The sequence below is a fragment of the Chrysemys picta genome, chromosome 4 (genome assembly GCF_011386835.1).
Source record: "Chrysemys picta bellii isolate R12L10 chromosome 4, ASM1138683v2, whole genome shotgun sequence".
Taxonomy (NCBI): domain Eukaryota; kingdom Metazoa; phylum Chordata; order Testudines; family Emydidae; genus Chrysemys; species Chrysemys picta.
This window is the reverse complement of record NC_088794.1, coordinates 89149058-89166185: the sequence shown is the minus strand read 5'-3', so window position 1 is coordinate 89166185 and position 17128 is coordinate 89149058. Positions and strand designations below refer to the sequence as shown.

Below are 17128 nucleotides of genomic sequence, written 5' to 3'. Positions count from 1 at the left end.
ATGAAACAGTAAAAATGTTATTTACATTTTCTTTTGCTCTTTTCCTTATTCTCCCTTCTCTTGAGCTGGCCAGGAGTGAGGGGGAAAAGAGAAGGTGCTGGTCTCTACATTATTTCTGCAATTTTGGACAGAAACCCCATAAGGCATTTGCCTAAAAAAGGGGGTTCTAAATGGTATACTCTAGTTTAAATGTTTAATTGTCATGAGTTTAGGATGGTTGCAATGCACACAGGTGATAAAACTATGAGTCAGTTATATAGATTGTCTCAAGTGCTGATAACACCTACATAGAAGAAGATATACCTATCTCATAGGGACCTTGAAAGGTTATTTCATTGAGTCCAGTCCCCTACCTTCACTAGCAGGACCAAGTACTGTGCTTGAGAGGCTTTTTTTTTTTTTTTTTTTTGCCCCAGATCCCTAAATGGCCCCCTCAAGGATTGAGCTCACAAGCCTGGATTTAGCAGGTCAATGCTGAAACCACTGAGCTATTCCCCCGCATGGCAGACCACATCATCACATATTCTCTAGGTGCCACATATTTTGTACAAGAAAAACTATTTGAGAAGCAATTTAGAGATTTTTATTTTTTTCACTGTATCTTTTGATTGTATCTGATTTTTTATTCTGTCTCTCCACCTGTAAAGTCAGACTGCGTTGATGTCATTAGTCCAACTATACAGCCTTCAGAGAGAGGGGAAAAATATAACAAATATAGTTTAGAAAGCTTGATGAAGTATCCAAAAGAGCTTTTCTGTACATAAAAATGTAATTGTAAAATCTGATATCTTGGGACCAAGTTTAACAGGAGCCACTTGCCAATTATCCTGCAAAGACATGACCCTCAACCATGTAAACTTGCATAGACTGAGATCTTAGAGTCCATATTCATTTTCAAAATATTTAAGTATAGGTGCTTCTGTGATAACTATTTCTGATTCTCAAAAGTTTATCTCTTGCCACTCATCCCCAGTGCCATTTCATACTGTCTTCTAGCAACATTCTGAGTGGAGCACTTAATTGTAACACATTAAGGATGAATTTACTTAACTATATTAACATTTCCATGACCACCTTCTTTATGAGCTTCTCATTTGCATAATTATATACCTCTCTTGGGTCCACTCAAACTCCTACTGTCATTGGGTATGCATCTTACATAACATTCTAAAGGAACTCAAGGAGAACACTGGTTCTCTGTTTCTTGAGAAAGCCTCAGAATTAAAAGGACACCTAAGCCCACCAATCACGCTATTAGGTTTAATTTAGAGACACAATAGGTGCACCTTAAACTGAGGAGGATGGTATTTAAGCGTTATCAAGTATTTTGAATTTTAGTAAAGAAAGCAATACTAAGAAGTGCTAAACCAATAAATAACCCACAGTAAATAAAGTTTAAGAACATGTTTAAAAATAAGTTTAACAACATGCTTTGGAAAGTCAGAATGTTTTTCTCAGCGACCTAGAGCTAATGGAAGCTCCATATATTTTTTTAAAAGCTCCATATTTTTGCACTCTATTCAATTTCTATTAATGTCAATGTAGGTTCATATCCTGTGGTATGATACTATCAGCTCACTGTTTCCTTGTGCTGTCCTGTCTGTCTTTCTGTCTCCATCATTTGTCTCTTCTATTTGGGACAGGGACCATCTTTTTGCTCTGTATTTGTACAGTGCCTAGCACAATGGGGTCCTGGTCCATGACAGGGCCCCCTTGACACTGCAATAATACAAATCAATAATAATTAACAATAGTGATGATTGGCCCAGAATAACAGCCTAAGTAGAACAGAATTGAATAGAATGGTAAGATTCACAGGACTTGGGGCCAGTGCTGCAGTGAGCTCTGATTTGGGCCTTAAGTGAAAGATGGTCCAGGCCCTTTACCCTAACTGGTTGTAAGAGCTGGAGCAAAGTAAACTGAGGTCCAGACTCTGAGGCAGGGATCCACTCATATGTATTCATTTTCAGGATTCAAACCTGACTTTGAAAAGCTTCTGGTTAAAATTAAGGATGGGAGAGCTAATTTAATTTCACTTGGAGCCCATCTGAAAATTGAGTTGTAAATTTAGAACAGAACTTGGTGTTTTTGAGGTTCAAGTTCTGAGTGGCTTTGGCGCTACTGGAGTTCTGATCTGCATATTTGTTTATTTGTTTTTTAAATATTTCCCTGATCATCCCAGAATTTTTTTAAAACAAGTATCTTTAATGTTTTTTTTAAATATCACAGGCTTCAATTTAGACACATATTTAAAAAAATTCCCCTGGGAAAACAATGGTTCAAATTAAGACACTGAAATGTTTGTAAATCTTGGAAAAAGTCACAAAATCTAAACCCTTTAAAAAACTTGTTTAGCCCCTTCCTGTATAAAATTGCTGAATTGATTGATTTTTGAAAAATATACAGTAAATATATTTAAAATAATTAATGGGGTTAAAATGAACATGTATTAGATTTGCAGGATGGGGAAGATTTGGGATAATTTACCACTAAATCCAGAGGCAGACTCATTTGAAGGTAGTTTTGGTTCGGATCCCGGTATCCTGTTAGTTTACCCCATAAAACACATGGGGTGGGGGCGCTGTGGAAGGAAACCAGAAAGAATGAAAGTGAGCTGTATTTCAGAGAAGGACTACAAATCCCAGCGATCTTAGCAGGGTCTCCTCCCGCCCGTTCAGAGGCTGATGAAACTGAAAGTGCCGCAGCAGCGACTGCTGCTTCAGGCCCGGGAGATTATTTCACCTTCAACAACTGTGCGGAGAGGAGGGGAATCAGGTGGCGGTGGTAGGCAGACAAAGAGAGTGAGCTTTACAACAGTGCGACATGAACGGAGGAGTGGACTGGGTCCTCTCGGAGGAAGTGATCGATCTCACCAGAGGACCGTCAGGTACAGAGTTAAAGATGGGGGTGGGAGGTTGGTCTGCTGGATCTGGGTACTTGTGATCTGGCGTGAAGCCCGGCTCGGTGTAACTCACTTGGCTTCACAGCTGCCAGGAAAGGTCCGGCCTGAGGCCTGTGTAATCCTGGCACTAGTTTCTAGTAGCAAAATCATTTGCAAATACCTTCCGTGTGGAAGAGAAATCTAGGCGGAAGGACTCTGTCTTGTTTGGTTTTAATAAAACCCACAAAACTTTGCTTTTCAAACGTACTTCCAGCTTCTCTGGATGCTCTGGGGGAGGGGCTAACGCTGCTCTGCACTTTGATTCATATGCCTATAAAGGGGTTTGCTCATTGCTCATTTATATTAGCCTTGTACAGTGGAGTTGGCGTGTGCTGCAGCTGAAAAAAGTCTATAAATAAAATCTCCACAATGAAAAGGGGCTGGGGCAGGGGAAGAGAATGCAGCTGGATTTTCTGCCAAGAAAATATAAGTATGGTTTTGCTTTTTAAAAAGAAGAACTATGGGGTACTTGAGGTTTAACCAGCTACTGACTTTAAACTGTAATGGGGTTCTTTCCCCTCAAAGGGAGATCTAGGAGATTAAAAACAAACAATAGAAAGCAAGACTGAAAGGGAAGCCCTGGTGTTGAACAGGTGTGTGACTGTGTATTTGTGCTACTGATCAATTAATGACAGTGAGGGGGGAGAACAATCCTAGAGTTGTAAGATAATGCAACCAGCAGTGAAGTAGTCCTACCTTGCTTGAAGAGCTGGGAGAGATGTTGCTGCTTGTTAATTCTTGGCACTTTGGCCCTGGTTTTTAGAGGTTTTTAAGTGTTCCTGTGCTTAGTGTTGTGATTTAAGAGTCTAAATATCATTTCCAAAAGGGATTTAGGCACTGTCAATGAGATTCCTAAATGCCTAAGCCATTTGCAGATGGGATTTTAGGCTTCTAAATCAGTTAGCACAACACTGAGCGCAGCAGTGGTTAAATGTCTTTTAAAAATTCAGGCCTTTGGCTTTGTCTAGACCAGTGGTCTCCAAACTTTTTTGATCGTGCACCCCATCAGCAAAAATTTTTTGAGCACGCTCTGCCTGAACTGCCGAAGCAAAAAAAAAAAAAAAAAAAAAAGCGCTCCTCCTGTCGCGCACCTCCAAGGATCCTCTTGCGTACTCCCTGTGGTGCACGCATCCCACTTTGGAGGCCACTGGTCTAGACGAAAGCCTGGTCTATGCTACACGGTGGAAGAGTCTTCACTTAAATTTGGCTCCCGCTGGTGTAAGTGCCTCTCTATGCCTATTTAGTAACCCAACCTCCATGAGCGGCATAAAGTCATGGTCGATGTAGTTAGGTCAATGACTACGTCACCTTTTATTGGCTTTCAGGAGCCATTTCACAATGCCCCACGCTGACAATACAATCGATACAAGTGCTCCTAGTGAGGACATGCATTGTGGATGCAAGGAGCCAAATGTGCAGACATACAAACGATTTAATAATTGCGGTGGCTGTCTGCTGTATTAGGCTGACATGATTTTGTAGTGTAGATTTGGCCAAAGGGTGAAAACATCTTGACTTGACAAACATGATTTACAGTGCTGCTTACCACCAAGAGGAGCCTCCTTTAAATACCTATAAAATTATATTAGCTGGTTGTGCTGTAACCTAGGCTCCACCCAGTTGCACTTTCTCCCACTTCATGTCTCAACAATTTCCGTCCCCTCGATCATAGTCCTCCACTAGAAACATCCCTGTAGTTTCTTTTATCCTGATCCATGCCATGATGGCATTCTCCAGCTGAGGATAAAAACCAGGCCCCACTTTGAGGTACAATTTTTCCACTCAAAACTGCCCACCAAACTCATTGTGGTAGCAGTACAAAATACCCTCAGACACGCTGACTGTTGGCCCCCTTGTACCTGTGGAGCTGGAGTGGGCCTGTGAGGATGCTAATTTGGATTGCCTTTCCTTTTTAAGCCTTTATTTAAAGAAATTTAATAGTATGGCTGAAGTGTCAATTGCGGACAAAAATTCACCCAACATACTGGTAGCGTAAAGCAATGATCTCCAAACTTTTTTGATCGCGCACCCCTATCAGTAAAAAATTTTTGAGCAACCACCCCCTGCCACACCGGCTCTACCATTTTTGCCGAAGTGCAAAAAAAATTAAAATAAAAAAAAAAAGCCGCTTGGACTCCCGCCCGAACTGCCGAAGCCAAAAAAAAAAAAAAAAAAAAAAAGCGCTCCTCCTGCCACGCACTCCCAAGGATCCACTTGAGCACCCCACTTTGGAGACCACTGGCGTAAAGAACATGGTGTATATTGACGCAAAACATGACTCACATGCCCACAGCAGACAAGGCCCAGAACTTTCAAAAGTGCCTCCTGCTGCTGGGAAAACAGCACGGGTTTGTCTCTCAGAGGTGCGGAGCAGCCCCAGTTCCTGTGGAATTCAGCTGGTGGTACGGTTGCTCTGCATTTCTGAAATGGACAAACTGGGCACCCAAAATCAGTGGCCACTTCTGAAAAATTTGGTCAGGGTGACCATGTACCACACTAACTGCTTTATGTTTACTGTTGCTGTTTGGTGGATTAATTAAGTAGGTAGCTAAGGGGAGGGAAAGGGAGTGGGGTGGAGGACACTGAAAGGGTAGTTTTTCCATTTCAGCCCTGGGTACTGTTGCTGGGCCAATCAAACTTTTTTTTTTCCCCTTCAGAATGAATTTTTTATTGCATAATCAAAACTGGAGTTAGCTATGGGCCTGACTCAAACTCCTTAATCCAAAGAGTCACAAACGTTGGGGAAGTTTTGACTCTGGAACTGGACTGCATGGCTCAGGGCTCATCTTTAATTAAAATAAGTATGAATGAAAATCTGCCAGACCTTCAGTCCATACCAGTGCTGTGTATGGCTGGTGACCAGTTTTGGCTCCAGTCACCCTTTGCAGAGACTGCAACACCCACATCTCTGTTGCAGGCATCACTGTTTTTCTTAGGCCTGGGCTACACTAGGTGGGGGCGTTTGAACTAAGATCTGCAACTTCAGCTATGCTATTCGGGTAACTGAAGTCAAAGTATCTTAGTTCGACTTACCTGACTGTCCTCACAGTGGCGAGTTGACGGCTGCGGCTCCCCCGTCGACTCCGCTTACTCCTCCTGCCGAGATGGAGTACAGGTGGCGATTCGGGGATCGATTTATCAGACGTGATAAATTGATCCCTGATACATTGACGTACCCTAAGTGAATCTAGTTCCAGTGAAAGGTACTGTCTTGACAGCCTTGAAAGATGAAGTCTTCTAGTTATCCCTAGAACATGTACCTCGTAGGTAGCAGTAGTGAAAACTTCCCTCATCTTGTCCTTCTGGTATGCTGTGATCCTAAACTGAAGTGATTGACTATAAAGGTTGTACTTCAGAATCTGCAGTCAACCCCTCACTGCGGGGATCTGAACATTTCAAAATCCTTTTTTTTCCCTCCCCCCCTCCCCCCCTGACTTCTCTTGGTGGTACCATCCTACATCCATAAAAACATTTCATTGTATAGAACTGAAGGGGAACAGAGTTTAAGAAGACATGAAGAAGTCAGTTCATGAGCACTGCTATTTTCTGGATTTCCTTAAAGTAGAGGATATATATGTTTTGGGGTTTGATTTTTTGTGTGTGTGTGTGTGTGTTTAAATGAGAGAGAGAAAGGGGAAGAGGAAATCTTAGTTTTTTCAATTCCTTACTGAAGGTAGGTATGACCTGAGTCTAGCAAGTTATTTCACATTGACTTATAGTAACCACTTGTTGTCACTACTAACCTATCTAATATTTCTGTCCAGGACTTTGTACTCTGCTTGTAACATTAGTATCTAAGTACCTGACCTTGAATATGTGCAATCTGAAGGTGAAAGACCACATATCCCTTGAATTATCCAGTTCAATTCAGGTGTGTGAGGCTGGTGTACAGTTGTTAGGGTACTCCTTATCCTGGTGGTGCTTCAGATGTCTTAGCACTGCTGCTTTGGTGTCCGCATCAGGGCATGATTCAACCTGCTAATCAAGTTCTAACTTGCTAGATGTATGCCTTGGGGCTCATGCTGACTTGCAGTTATTCTTGTACATTAAAGAACACTCTGACCTGAATTTATTTGCTAGCACTTGGTGTCTTTGTGTTAGGGCCTCTGGCTCTTAGCTATGATTGTTGATACACTTCTTTATAAGGGTTAGATATTTTATAGAGTTAAATAGCAAAATAATCTGTAGGGTCCAAGGTGTCTTCATTTCCTCATAATATCAAAGCACTTATCACATAGTTTATCATTCACTTCTTTGGCAAAGTTCAGGTGCTGTACAGTTTAATCCTTTTTTAAATATGAATGTCGACTGTGCTTGCAAACTGTTAAGATGGGTATGGTCACATCTCTGGCAAAAGTTTGTTGAACAGGAATAAGTATTTACAATGGCAGAACAATATGTTTAAAAATATATTCTGATTATGCTGCTCAAAAATCACATTTTATGGCATGCCAAATTATTTTATAGATTAATCTTGCAATATTTTGCCATTTGATCTTTCTACAGGCTAAGAAAGCTACCAATGTCGATTTCCTCTTCTTTGAAAAGGAAGAATTGTGAAACATGCACCTGTTCTGAATACAGTAGATTCTGCTTAATAGCAACCTGGATATTAACAACTTCCAGTGAATAGCAACATTTTGCTGGGAACCAATTCCCTTTCATTGATTATAATGTTGATGGGATTCAGATACTGGCAACAGCATTCTGCTTATTATCAACTTTTTTGGGGAGGGCAGAAAGGCTCCATCTACAGGCAGGTTTGTGGGGCTGCAGGCAGAGAGGGGAGTGCAGAGACCACCTGGCTGCAGTCCCACAAATCTGCTTGCTGTTGATTCTCAGCTCATCCCAGCGCTTCCTTCTGGGAGAGCAGGTCTGCAAACTTCCCTGTGGATAGGGACCACACAGGAGATAAGGGTTGTGGGTGGGCAGGAGAGGGGAAGGGAAGCTGTGGGCAAAGGGAGGTAGCTGCAGCCCAGATGCTGGAACTGCATGGTACTTCTCTCTGTCCCTGTGCTCTCTCAACTGCACCCTGCTGGGGGACTCCATAAGGAAGGAAGTGCTGGGATGTGCTGAGCTCCCTCATCCGGAGAGTACAGGAAGAAGTACCATGCAGCTCCGTGGGCCCCAGTGCTCCCCGGAAAGCCCTGACGTTCCGGCTGCATCTCTGTTCCCTGCTGCTGCTCTACTTGCAAGCAGGTTTGTGGGGCTGCAACCAGGGAAGGCACATCCCAGCACTTCCTTCCCTGGCTCCTGCCTCACAAACATGTCTTCCACTTATTAGCAACTGCTGGTTAATAGCAACTTTTTGCTGGCAACCGAGGGGCTGCTAATAAGTGGAGTCCACTGTACCTGTTTCTGGTCACCAAAAATATCCCTCCTCCACATCTTCCAAACTGCATCCTCTGATAGAAATAATGGGTCTTCTAGATTTTTGCCTTGATTGCTGAAAACCTATGAAAATCTCACTTTTGTTATTGTTCATTAGTGTTTCTATCACTAGAATGGGATCCTCTGATGTTTCTGGTAAATCTTGACTTCCTCTCAAGTTTTCTCTGTCACTGATTTCTCTGTTCCAGGATTACTATGCTTCATGGGAAATGCTTTGTGGGTTTGTTTGGTTTTTACCACACACTTTTTGTGGCATCTCATTCAAGTATCTTTTAACCCAGACGTTAGTGCATTAGTAACATCACTTCCTCGCTTCTCCCAAACCCTGCTAGCAATTCCATCCTCTCCACCATTTGTCTGAAGCTGACAGGAAAGGGAACAAAGAGGCTGGGAAATGTCAAGGCTGCCATTAGTGTTGCTGTATTTATCAGCCCGTAGGGGCACTCTCTGAACACTATGGCTCACCCTAGACCCTCTGATCTCCTATAACTGAGCTAAAAAGCCACTTCCAAGGCGGGACAAGTTAGCTTTTATTTGCCATTCTGTTCACAAGTCTTCTGTTTCATATTCCTCTACCCAGTGCATCGAAGGAGAGAGCATCAGCCTGGTTAAGTGTGCGCATCTGGGACTTGCTTTCAGACCATGCTTGGAATAGCTTCTGAGTAACAGGATCATGTCAGAAGGAGATTATTTTCTCCCTTCCCTCCCTCAGATGTTTGGTCTGTCTGTCTGCTCCTGACTTCCCAAGTTTCATGCTGCCGGATCATCTCCCTCCTCATCATTTATTATTTACAGATATTTTGTTGCATTGTGGTACAGACTGTGCTCTAGCAGTCCATGGGGCTCCAGCCTTTGAGTTCAGTCTGTTCTTCTGGATTAGACTAAGCAACAAGTCTTAATCTTCCAATGCACTTTAATCCGCTGGCTGGTTACAGCCAGCGTTCTGTAATCAACTTTATTTTTAACAAACAAAAAAAACCCAAACTGCCTCAATCAGGCCATAACTTCACACCAAAAAATTGAAATAGATGAGGTTTTTTTTTTTTTGATGCCCTAGTCCTTTTGAATTCATTTCCTGTCCTGTTTCAGATTCCAGGGACAGCACAAAGTGCTTGCACAGTTGCTGCTGATGCTTACATAAAATGTGAAGTGGATAAGAAGTCTGTCAACTCATTATGTCCTTGGGTAAAACTCTGCACTCAAATACCCTAAGAACATAACATAAGAATGGCCATACTGGGTCAGACCAAAGGTCCATCCAGCCCAGTATCCTGTCTACTGACAGTGGCCAATGCCAGGGGCCCCAGAGGGAGTGAACCTAACAGGTAATGATCAAGTGATTTCTCTCCTGCCATCCATCTCCACCCTCTGACAAACAGAGGCTAGGGACACCCTAGGGCCTGATCCAATGACTTGTAAACATTAAATCATGGTTAAATACAGGACTGGAAGTTGAGTGATCTGGGCTCGGAGACCCTGAGACAGTCAGGTAACCTCTTGGTGCCTCAGCTTCCCCATCTATAAAATGGGGATAATACTTCCTACCTCACAAAGGTGTTGGGAGGCTTGATTAATTATTGCTTGAAGCTAGACCTACAGAATGATCCATTGTGAAATGTAGAGTCTTTTGGTTTTCTTGAAAGAAACAGTTATTGATGAGAAGGTGTTCTGGATAGTGAGAACTGGAGAAGGCACTGCTGCACTGGGGCCACTTCTTCCCCCTAACTACAAGGATGTATTGGACCTATTTTCTTATCTACTTGACATTCTCTGTCTCCTGTGTGTCTCAGGATTGGGCTTTAACATCGTTGGTGGGATGGATCAGCAGTACATTGCCAATGACAGTGGCATCTACGTCAGCCGGATCAAAGAAGATGGGGCTGCCGCCCTTGATGGCCGATTACAAGAGGGAGACAAAATTTTAGCGGTAAGTCACTCCCTGGAAGGCATGCGTTTGGGGGATCAGGGAGAGTTTTGGCCAGCAAGGAGATGAGATGGGACATTCTGTAGACCAGAGACCATCCTCATCCAGTTTTGCCTTCCAGCTTTGCTGGAAACATTCCTTGGCCTTTGGGCTTGCACAGCTATGTGATGTGCATCTAAAAGTTTTTTTTATGGTACTAATAGCCTGATTTTCCTCTCATTCTGGTATTTCAGTACTGTAGCTCCACTGACTTTTCTGGAGTTGCTTGTGATTTATATCCGTGTGGGAGGAGAATCCATCTTCCAGTGGCTAGGTTTCTCTCCCCAGCATACTAGTCAGTGTGATCAGGATTATTATTAACCCTTTGCTCGGGAGGAGCTGGGTTTCCTATGAAAGGTTTCACTGTAACCCTGGCTGCTTTCCTTGCCAGTACCATGGTTAAGGTGGATTAGAGGTGGTCTGAAGATTTTCTTCTGCTATTGTCAGTTATACAAGGCGATAGCACTTTAACAAGCAAAGAACAACAAAGAAATCTGCTAAAATATGATACATCATTTGTATGTTTAATGGATTTTTATTTTTATATAAACTTACTTGTTCTAATGTTCCAGTTTTAGGCTTATATAAATAAACTAAGAGTTGCTTGTGTAAGTTGGCACTTGATTGCTGAACCAAGAGTGATGGATAAGTACCTTATCCTAACAGTGTAATAATTGTGTACAAGCAGTTGAAGGATGTAAATTCTGAGAAGGGGGAAGAATAGTTCAGTGAGATCCAATGAGGAATTACTAGGAGTAATGGGATGAAATTTAGCAAAAAACACCTTACGCTGAGTATCAGGAAATACTTCATGATGGTGAAATCTACAAGGCTTCGAAACATTCTTTTGTGAGTAGTAGCAACCTCGTTACTGGAATTATTTGAAACTGGACAGGACAAAGCATCATGGAATATATTGTAGGGGGTAATCTTGCGTAGAGCCCCTGGTTGGGTTTCCATTGGTGTATTCGCTTATCCAATGGGTCTTATCCATTTTTCAAGCCTTATTTCCAATAAAAGTGTGTTATCCGTGAAAGCCAATAAAAGAGTTGAGGCGTTCACTAACTGAAGATGCAGGTTTTTATTTTGGATTGCATGTTGAATTTGTTAATCAATATCCATCCATTAAATAATGTGGCATGGGATGTATTCATGCTTGACTGTAGATAAATGTCACAGTATAGGGCAACCTGTGCATTCAGTGGTCCAGCAAGGACACCTGCTCTCCGGCTGGGGAGCTGGAGGCCTTTGCCTTTCTTGGGTGGAAACCCATGTCTCTTTTCCTTCTGACCTGGGTATTTCCAGACTGCACAGTCCCCTGACTATACTGTGTTATTCCCAGTACAAACCAGTTTCCCAAGCATTCCTGTTCTTTCTCTTCAGAGATGGTGAATAGTGTGACTGCCCACAGTTACAGGTACCACACAGCTCTTTGTGTAAGCCTATTTTATTCTCAGGATAAAAGCAAGAGAGAAACTACACATGTACTAATATGCTTGCCAGAGATCACCCCAACCCTAACATGGGCTTTGACTGGAGCAATCCTTCTAAACCCCACCCAAGGGATTTCCTTGTGCTTCCAAGTTCATCACCGCTACAACTCAGAACAAACCCCCCTGTCTTATGTGGCCTCCGTAGGCTCAGTCCTTCCAACCCTACCCTAAGGACTGGAGCCTTCCATGGGCCAGCAGTCCTGTCCATTAGCTGGATCAGGAGGAAGGCCCTGGGCCAGCTTAAAACCAGGCTATTTATCCAAAAACATTTTCTGTGTCTGTGGGTTCCTGGGGAATCCAGTTTGAACTTGTATGTGTGCATCTCTCCAGGGGGGTGGCTTCAAAGGGCTAATGACAGAGGGATTACATTCGTATCCCCTTCCTCCTAGAAGAGTTATATACATTTTCACAATAACACATACACAGTTGTATTTTTAATACAAAGAACCCCAAAGATAATAAACCCCATTCAATTCGGTTTAACTTAATTCAATAAAGTTCATTCAGGACATTACAGGAAATTGTCTGTCTGTCACAGATACACTAAAAGTGTGCCCATTTTAGAATGGGCAAATGCTAACACATCTAGTCTATTTTCTTTTTAAAAACTGCATATTTATCAAATGTTTAGTGTAAATGTATATCTTTTGTTTATGCACAAATATCCTTTTAAATGTTTTATTTAAACCTTTTTAAACATGGTCTGTCTTAAAGAGAGGAAATTTTCCAAGAATGAATCGAAGGATAAAATGAGAGGATGGGTCTTAGGGTAAATTAACACATTCTGTTCCAGTTCCTCTTTAAAGGAGGATTGCAAAAGTGTGGTTCCCCCCGCCCTTTCCTTTTTCTTAAGACTTCTTTAGAATCCCCAAAGGGGACTGTGTGTATGTGGCTTTAAAATATGTAACTAACGTTGTTTAGTTTTTGTGTTTTGTTTTGACTGTCATTAGATTCATTTCATTATAACCTCCTGTTTTTTTGCTTCCATGTAACTTTCTCTACATCTCTTCTCTTTGGATTAAAATTTCTCATGCTTCACCTCAAATCAATGTTCAACCTGTTTTCTTCAAACTTTGCAAATAACCTGAACTGTGTGGTGTGGGGTTTTTTTGTTTGTTTGTTTGTTTGTTTTCTTCAGCTATGCCAATGTGAAGGAGGCTATTTATTTTATTTATTTATTATTTTTAATTTAAAAGACTTGGATAACTCAGATTCGCTTTTGAACTTCATACTTGACATGCATTTAGTCCTCCATGTAGACAAGGGCTTGTGAAGAAATTTGGGGTTACAGGCGGTTTCAGAATGACATAGCCACTGTGTGGTATTCTTCATTTTCAGTCGATCCATTTTATAAGTTTTCCTCCTCCTCAAAATACCATAATTCCTTTGACATTGCATCTGCTCCTCCAAAAGATAAAAAAAATCACTTACAGTAGAACCCATTTTTATTTCAAAATGTTTCAGACCACTCAGTCTCAAAAACCACTCAAGTAAATAGGGGGTTGGATAAAACAGGTAAGCTAATGGGCACATAATTTTATAGCTGGATTGGATAAATGGGATTCTATTGTATTAAGCCCCTGCCTCACCCTCTGTATATCAGAATTAGAGGTGAACCCAAGCTGCAAAAGTTCAGAACCAACTTTGAACTTAGAAAAGTTTAGCAATGCTTTGAATTGGGGTTTCGGTTTGGGATCCTCTCTAATTGGCATATACTGAGGTCCTGCTTAATTTTCTGGTAACAGAAAGTGACTTTAGTGCCTTCTTCCAGTCATTAATTCTTGCATTTAGAATAATTCTGACTACCTAAACTGGCTGCTGTTATTTTGTTCTGCAGTGCTGAGAGATGACTTTTGATCTCACAGCTACCAGTTCTCCTTTTTTTTATTCCTGTGTTAGATTAACGGCAGGGACCTGAAGAACTTGCTGCACAAGGATGCTGTGGAACTGTTCAGGAATGCAGGCTGCGACGTTTCTCTGAAAGTTCAACACAGGGTGTGTATTGCCAGCTTCTGGTGGTTGTCCTTGAGGCCCTGCTACCATGGTTTGGGTCAGACTGTAGGAGAGTCCTTGTAAATCCCTGTCTGCTTTGAACCTCTGGGAATTCCGCTCTTCCTCTCTACAATGTATATGGTGGTTGGAGGGGGAGGATTTAGAGGATTGGGTTTGTATTTATGTAATGAATGCACTCTTCTGCTAGAGTGAACATTCAAGTGAATGAACATCAGCAATATCCATCCCGTCATATTTAGTGATGCTCTGGAGGGGGTTGGAAAGTGTAGTATGGTGGAGTCTTCTGATCTTTTCTTTGCTACGGGGAGTTGGAGTGGTATGGTCCCACCCTCTTATCCAGTTGTTTAACAGGCAAAATACGTCTCACCGGACAGTCAGATGAAGTCCCAAGTCTTCTCCCATATTTAATCTCTGGTGCCATGTTGTCCATGGGGGGAGGGATGTAAGATGGTGGGAGAAGAGGTTGGGGGGCCTTGTGTGACAAGTCCTGATTCAGAATATAGTTCTACAGGTAAGGAGTAAAACCCCTCTAGAGGGGGGCTGGGTTGCACAGAAATTGGTGTTTGTCTACTGAGCCTTTCCTGGTAGGCTGCTGATTCAAATCTGGCCCAGTCACTGGTGATTGAACATTACAATCTGCGGGCTGTTTAGTACCTATGTGAAAAGAGTTGCTGGACTCAGTGCAGTTCTAGTGGGCAGGTGTCCATGCAATTAAAACCCCACCATGCTTGACATTCATTGTTCTCCTTGTTGGCAGTCTCAGCTGAGAGGCCAAAGACTCTCCAAAGGAGAGAGAATTCCCCTCTCGTCCCTAGCTGTCCTCCCTCCAGGGTCGAGGCATATGTGTAGTGTCAGGAAAGAAGTCTGTGCTGCTGCTGCTTAAACTGTACCAGTTCTAGCTCTGGAGACCGAGAGGAATCTAAAATCAGCTGCTGTCAGTCTGGCACCTCTAGCCATCACTACAGTTGATAAAGAAGTGCTGACCCATCACTAGGGCAGCTCTTGTGAAACAGTATGTGAATAGGTCATGCTGAATTGTGGTGTGTATGTACTTGTACCACTGCCATCTGCTGCATGAATCTTACCTGTCCCAAGTGTTTGATTCTCTGTCGAGTGACTGGCTTACAAACAGGATATGGAAGCATCAATACTACTCATAGCTAATGGAGGTTTTCTTTGACTCCAGGTGCAGAGTCATGCCTTTTGGAGCAGAAGGTTCTGCATTCTAACCCTCCCAGGCCCCAAGTGTACAGTATGCTGATGACCATGTCGTTGTGTGTGTTTCTAGAACCACACATTCCTCATATAGGGTTGCTTTCTGTCTTGCCCCAATGGTGCGGGGTCTCCTTACCGCTGATGCTCTTCTTTCCCTTTTAGTTGCAGCCACAGAATGGTCCAGCTGGTCATAGAGGAGATGGAGAACCAGATGGTATTCCCCTAGCTGTCATTTTGGTGCCAGTATTGGCCATTGCAGTGGCTACAGTGTGGGCCTTCATGCGGTATCGACAGCGGATGTGAAACATTCCCCTCCGAAGATCTCTGTGCATATATATTCCACAGCTACATTATAATTTAAAGAGAGAATCAACAGTTTTATCCTGGACTAATGCCACAAAGGATTGTTGCCTCTTGTAAAGCTGCTGCTGATGTTCACTATGTTCTGATTTTTCTTGTGGGGTTGATGGAGAAAGGAGGTAAATGGGGAGGTGAGATCAGCGTGTGTAAACCAATATGCCATTTTCACTGATCCCATGGAAGTTTTGCCATCCCCTTTCTCACACCATGAACTTTCAAACACTTATGTATTTTAGGATGTGACTTTGGGGGGAGAAGGCTGTGGGTGTGTTTTAAGAGCAAAACTTTTATTTTGAGAATTTCCTTGTTCTCATCTCATTCCTCCTACAACCAGTGATCAACCTCTCTGAATCAAGAATGAAGAGGAGTGCACACTGTTTTTATTTTCTTCTTTTGGGTAGGGTGGGGTGATTAAATAAATGCCTTAGAGAAATGTATACCATCTAATCTGGTTTCCCACTTAAAGTTCCCAGAGGAGCTGCTGTTGTAAAACAAATATGCAATATCAGTGAGGTGTTGTACTGGCCCTGAAAAGGCAGGAGGCAGCAGCGGGTAGAAGGAGAGAGGAGTAAGGATAGAAGGCTTAGGAATGAAGAACCAAAGAATTGTAACAGAAGGCTTTTGACAAAGTGCTAGGATACCGGAGAGACACCCAATAGCATCAGAAATGGCCCAATGAGTAATTGTTGGAGCTGCAGATAGGTCTCTAAAGTGGAGGTAAACCAACAGCATGTTTAGTCTATGGAGCTACCAGAAGCACCATCTCTCAGGTTACAGAATAATTTTTGGAGGCAGGGGGTGGAAATAGAACACTCATTTTACCCAGACTTATTGCAGCAGCTGACCTGCTGTCTGCAGTGTCCTGCAGCCTGGAAGACCTTAGCGTGAGGTGGTCCGTGGTATGGTCTTGGTCCATCTAGGCTATTGCTTGCTTGCTGAGGCTCTGACATGGCTGCTGGGGAGTTACACCAATGGGCAAAGCATGGGATGGAGGAGGAAGATGCACAGTCCTGGCAGGTATTCTGTAGCCACACTAGATTCTTCTTGCGGGGGGGCAGAAGGGGGACAGGGAAGGCTTGGTAAGAAAGATGAATTGGCAAAAAACATACAATGCCTTGCCACAAAGGAGAACAACGAAGCCTACTGGGGTGTTTTACAGGCTGCTAGTTCTATAATAATGCTGGGGGAAATGAGCAATACCATGTTCCTTTGAGAGAGTAAAGCTCGCCGGTATCTGGACTGAAGGAAGCCAGAGTCGCTCTAGTGGGGTAGCGGGGAGGAGAATACGCACAGGATGTCAGTGCTTCAAGGCACTTTAATCTTTTGTTTTTTAAATAGGCTGTAGAACAAGCCACTTCTAGGTGCTTGATGTAGCCTTTGAACCATGCTTGTTAGGCCACAGTGCCTGGAAGAAATGTGTGTGTGGTAGAGTGTTTAGTGAATAAGACTGTGAAGTAGGAGACCATCTCTGCAAAAGCTGTGATTGAATTTTATCTGCAGGATTGTAACTCCTCACTCTGTCTGGTTTTAAACACATCAGCTGACCTCAGTGGAGGAAGACCTGTTTTTCTTGTCTCCCAGAAAGAATGTGTTCTTTTGTAAAAAGACAAGTGATATGTATTGTCTGTATAAATGCCAAAAATCACATATGCAATATATGTATACAAACAAGAGAAACTGAATTGATGGCCCTCTCCGTTCTTTACTTTTCTCATCCCTAGCCTTCCTCTGTTTTTATAGGACACTTTTTGT

The 17128-nt window shown here is 42.6% G+C and overlaps 1 protein-coding gene across 1 annotated transcript; it reads left to right on the top strand.

Moving 5' to 3' along the window:
• Positions 1 to 2575: 2575 nt before the first annotated feature.
• Positions 2576 to 17058, top strand: SYNJ2BP (synaptojanin 2 binding protein). The gene is made up of 4 exons (XM_008172553.4): positions 2576 to 2887; positions 10123 to 10259; positions 13688 to 13783; positions 15179 to 17058. The coding sequence occupies exons 1-4, from the start codon at positions 2824 to 2826 to the stop codon at positions 15317 to 15319; spliced, it is 438 nt and encodes a 145-aa protein (XP_008170775.1). The 5' UTR covers positions 2576 to 2823; the 3' UTR covers positions 15320 to 17058.
• Positions 17059 to 17128: the final 70 nt, after the last annotated feature.

Bases quoted from the DNA above. Each gene is read 5' to 3' on its own strand.
- SYNJ2BP (XM_008172553.4), top strand. From the start codon at position 2,824: ATGAACGGAGGAGTGGACTGGGTCCTCTCGGAGGAAGTGATCGATCTC. The intron at 2,888-10,122 runs GTACAGAGTTAA...TGTGTGTCTCAG, and splicing joins TCTCACCAGAGGACCGTCAG to GATTGGGCTTTAACATCGTT. The intron at 13,784-15,178 runs GTGTGTATTGCC...TTTCCCTTTTAG, and splicing joins CTCTGAAAGTTCAACACAGG to TTGCAGCCACAGAATGGTCC.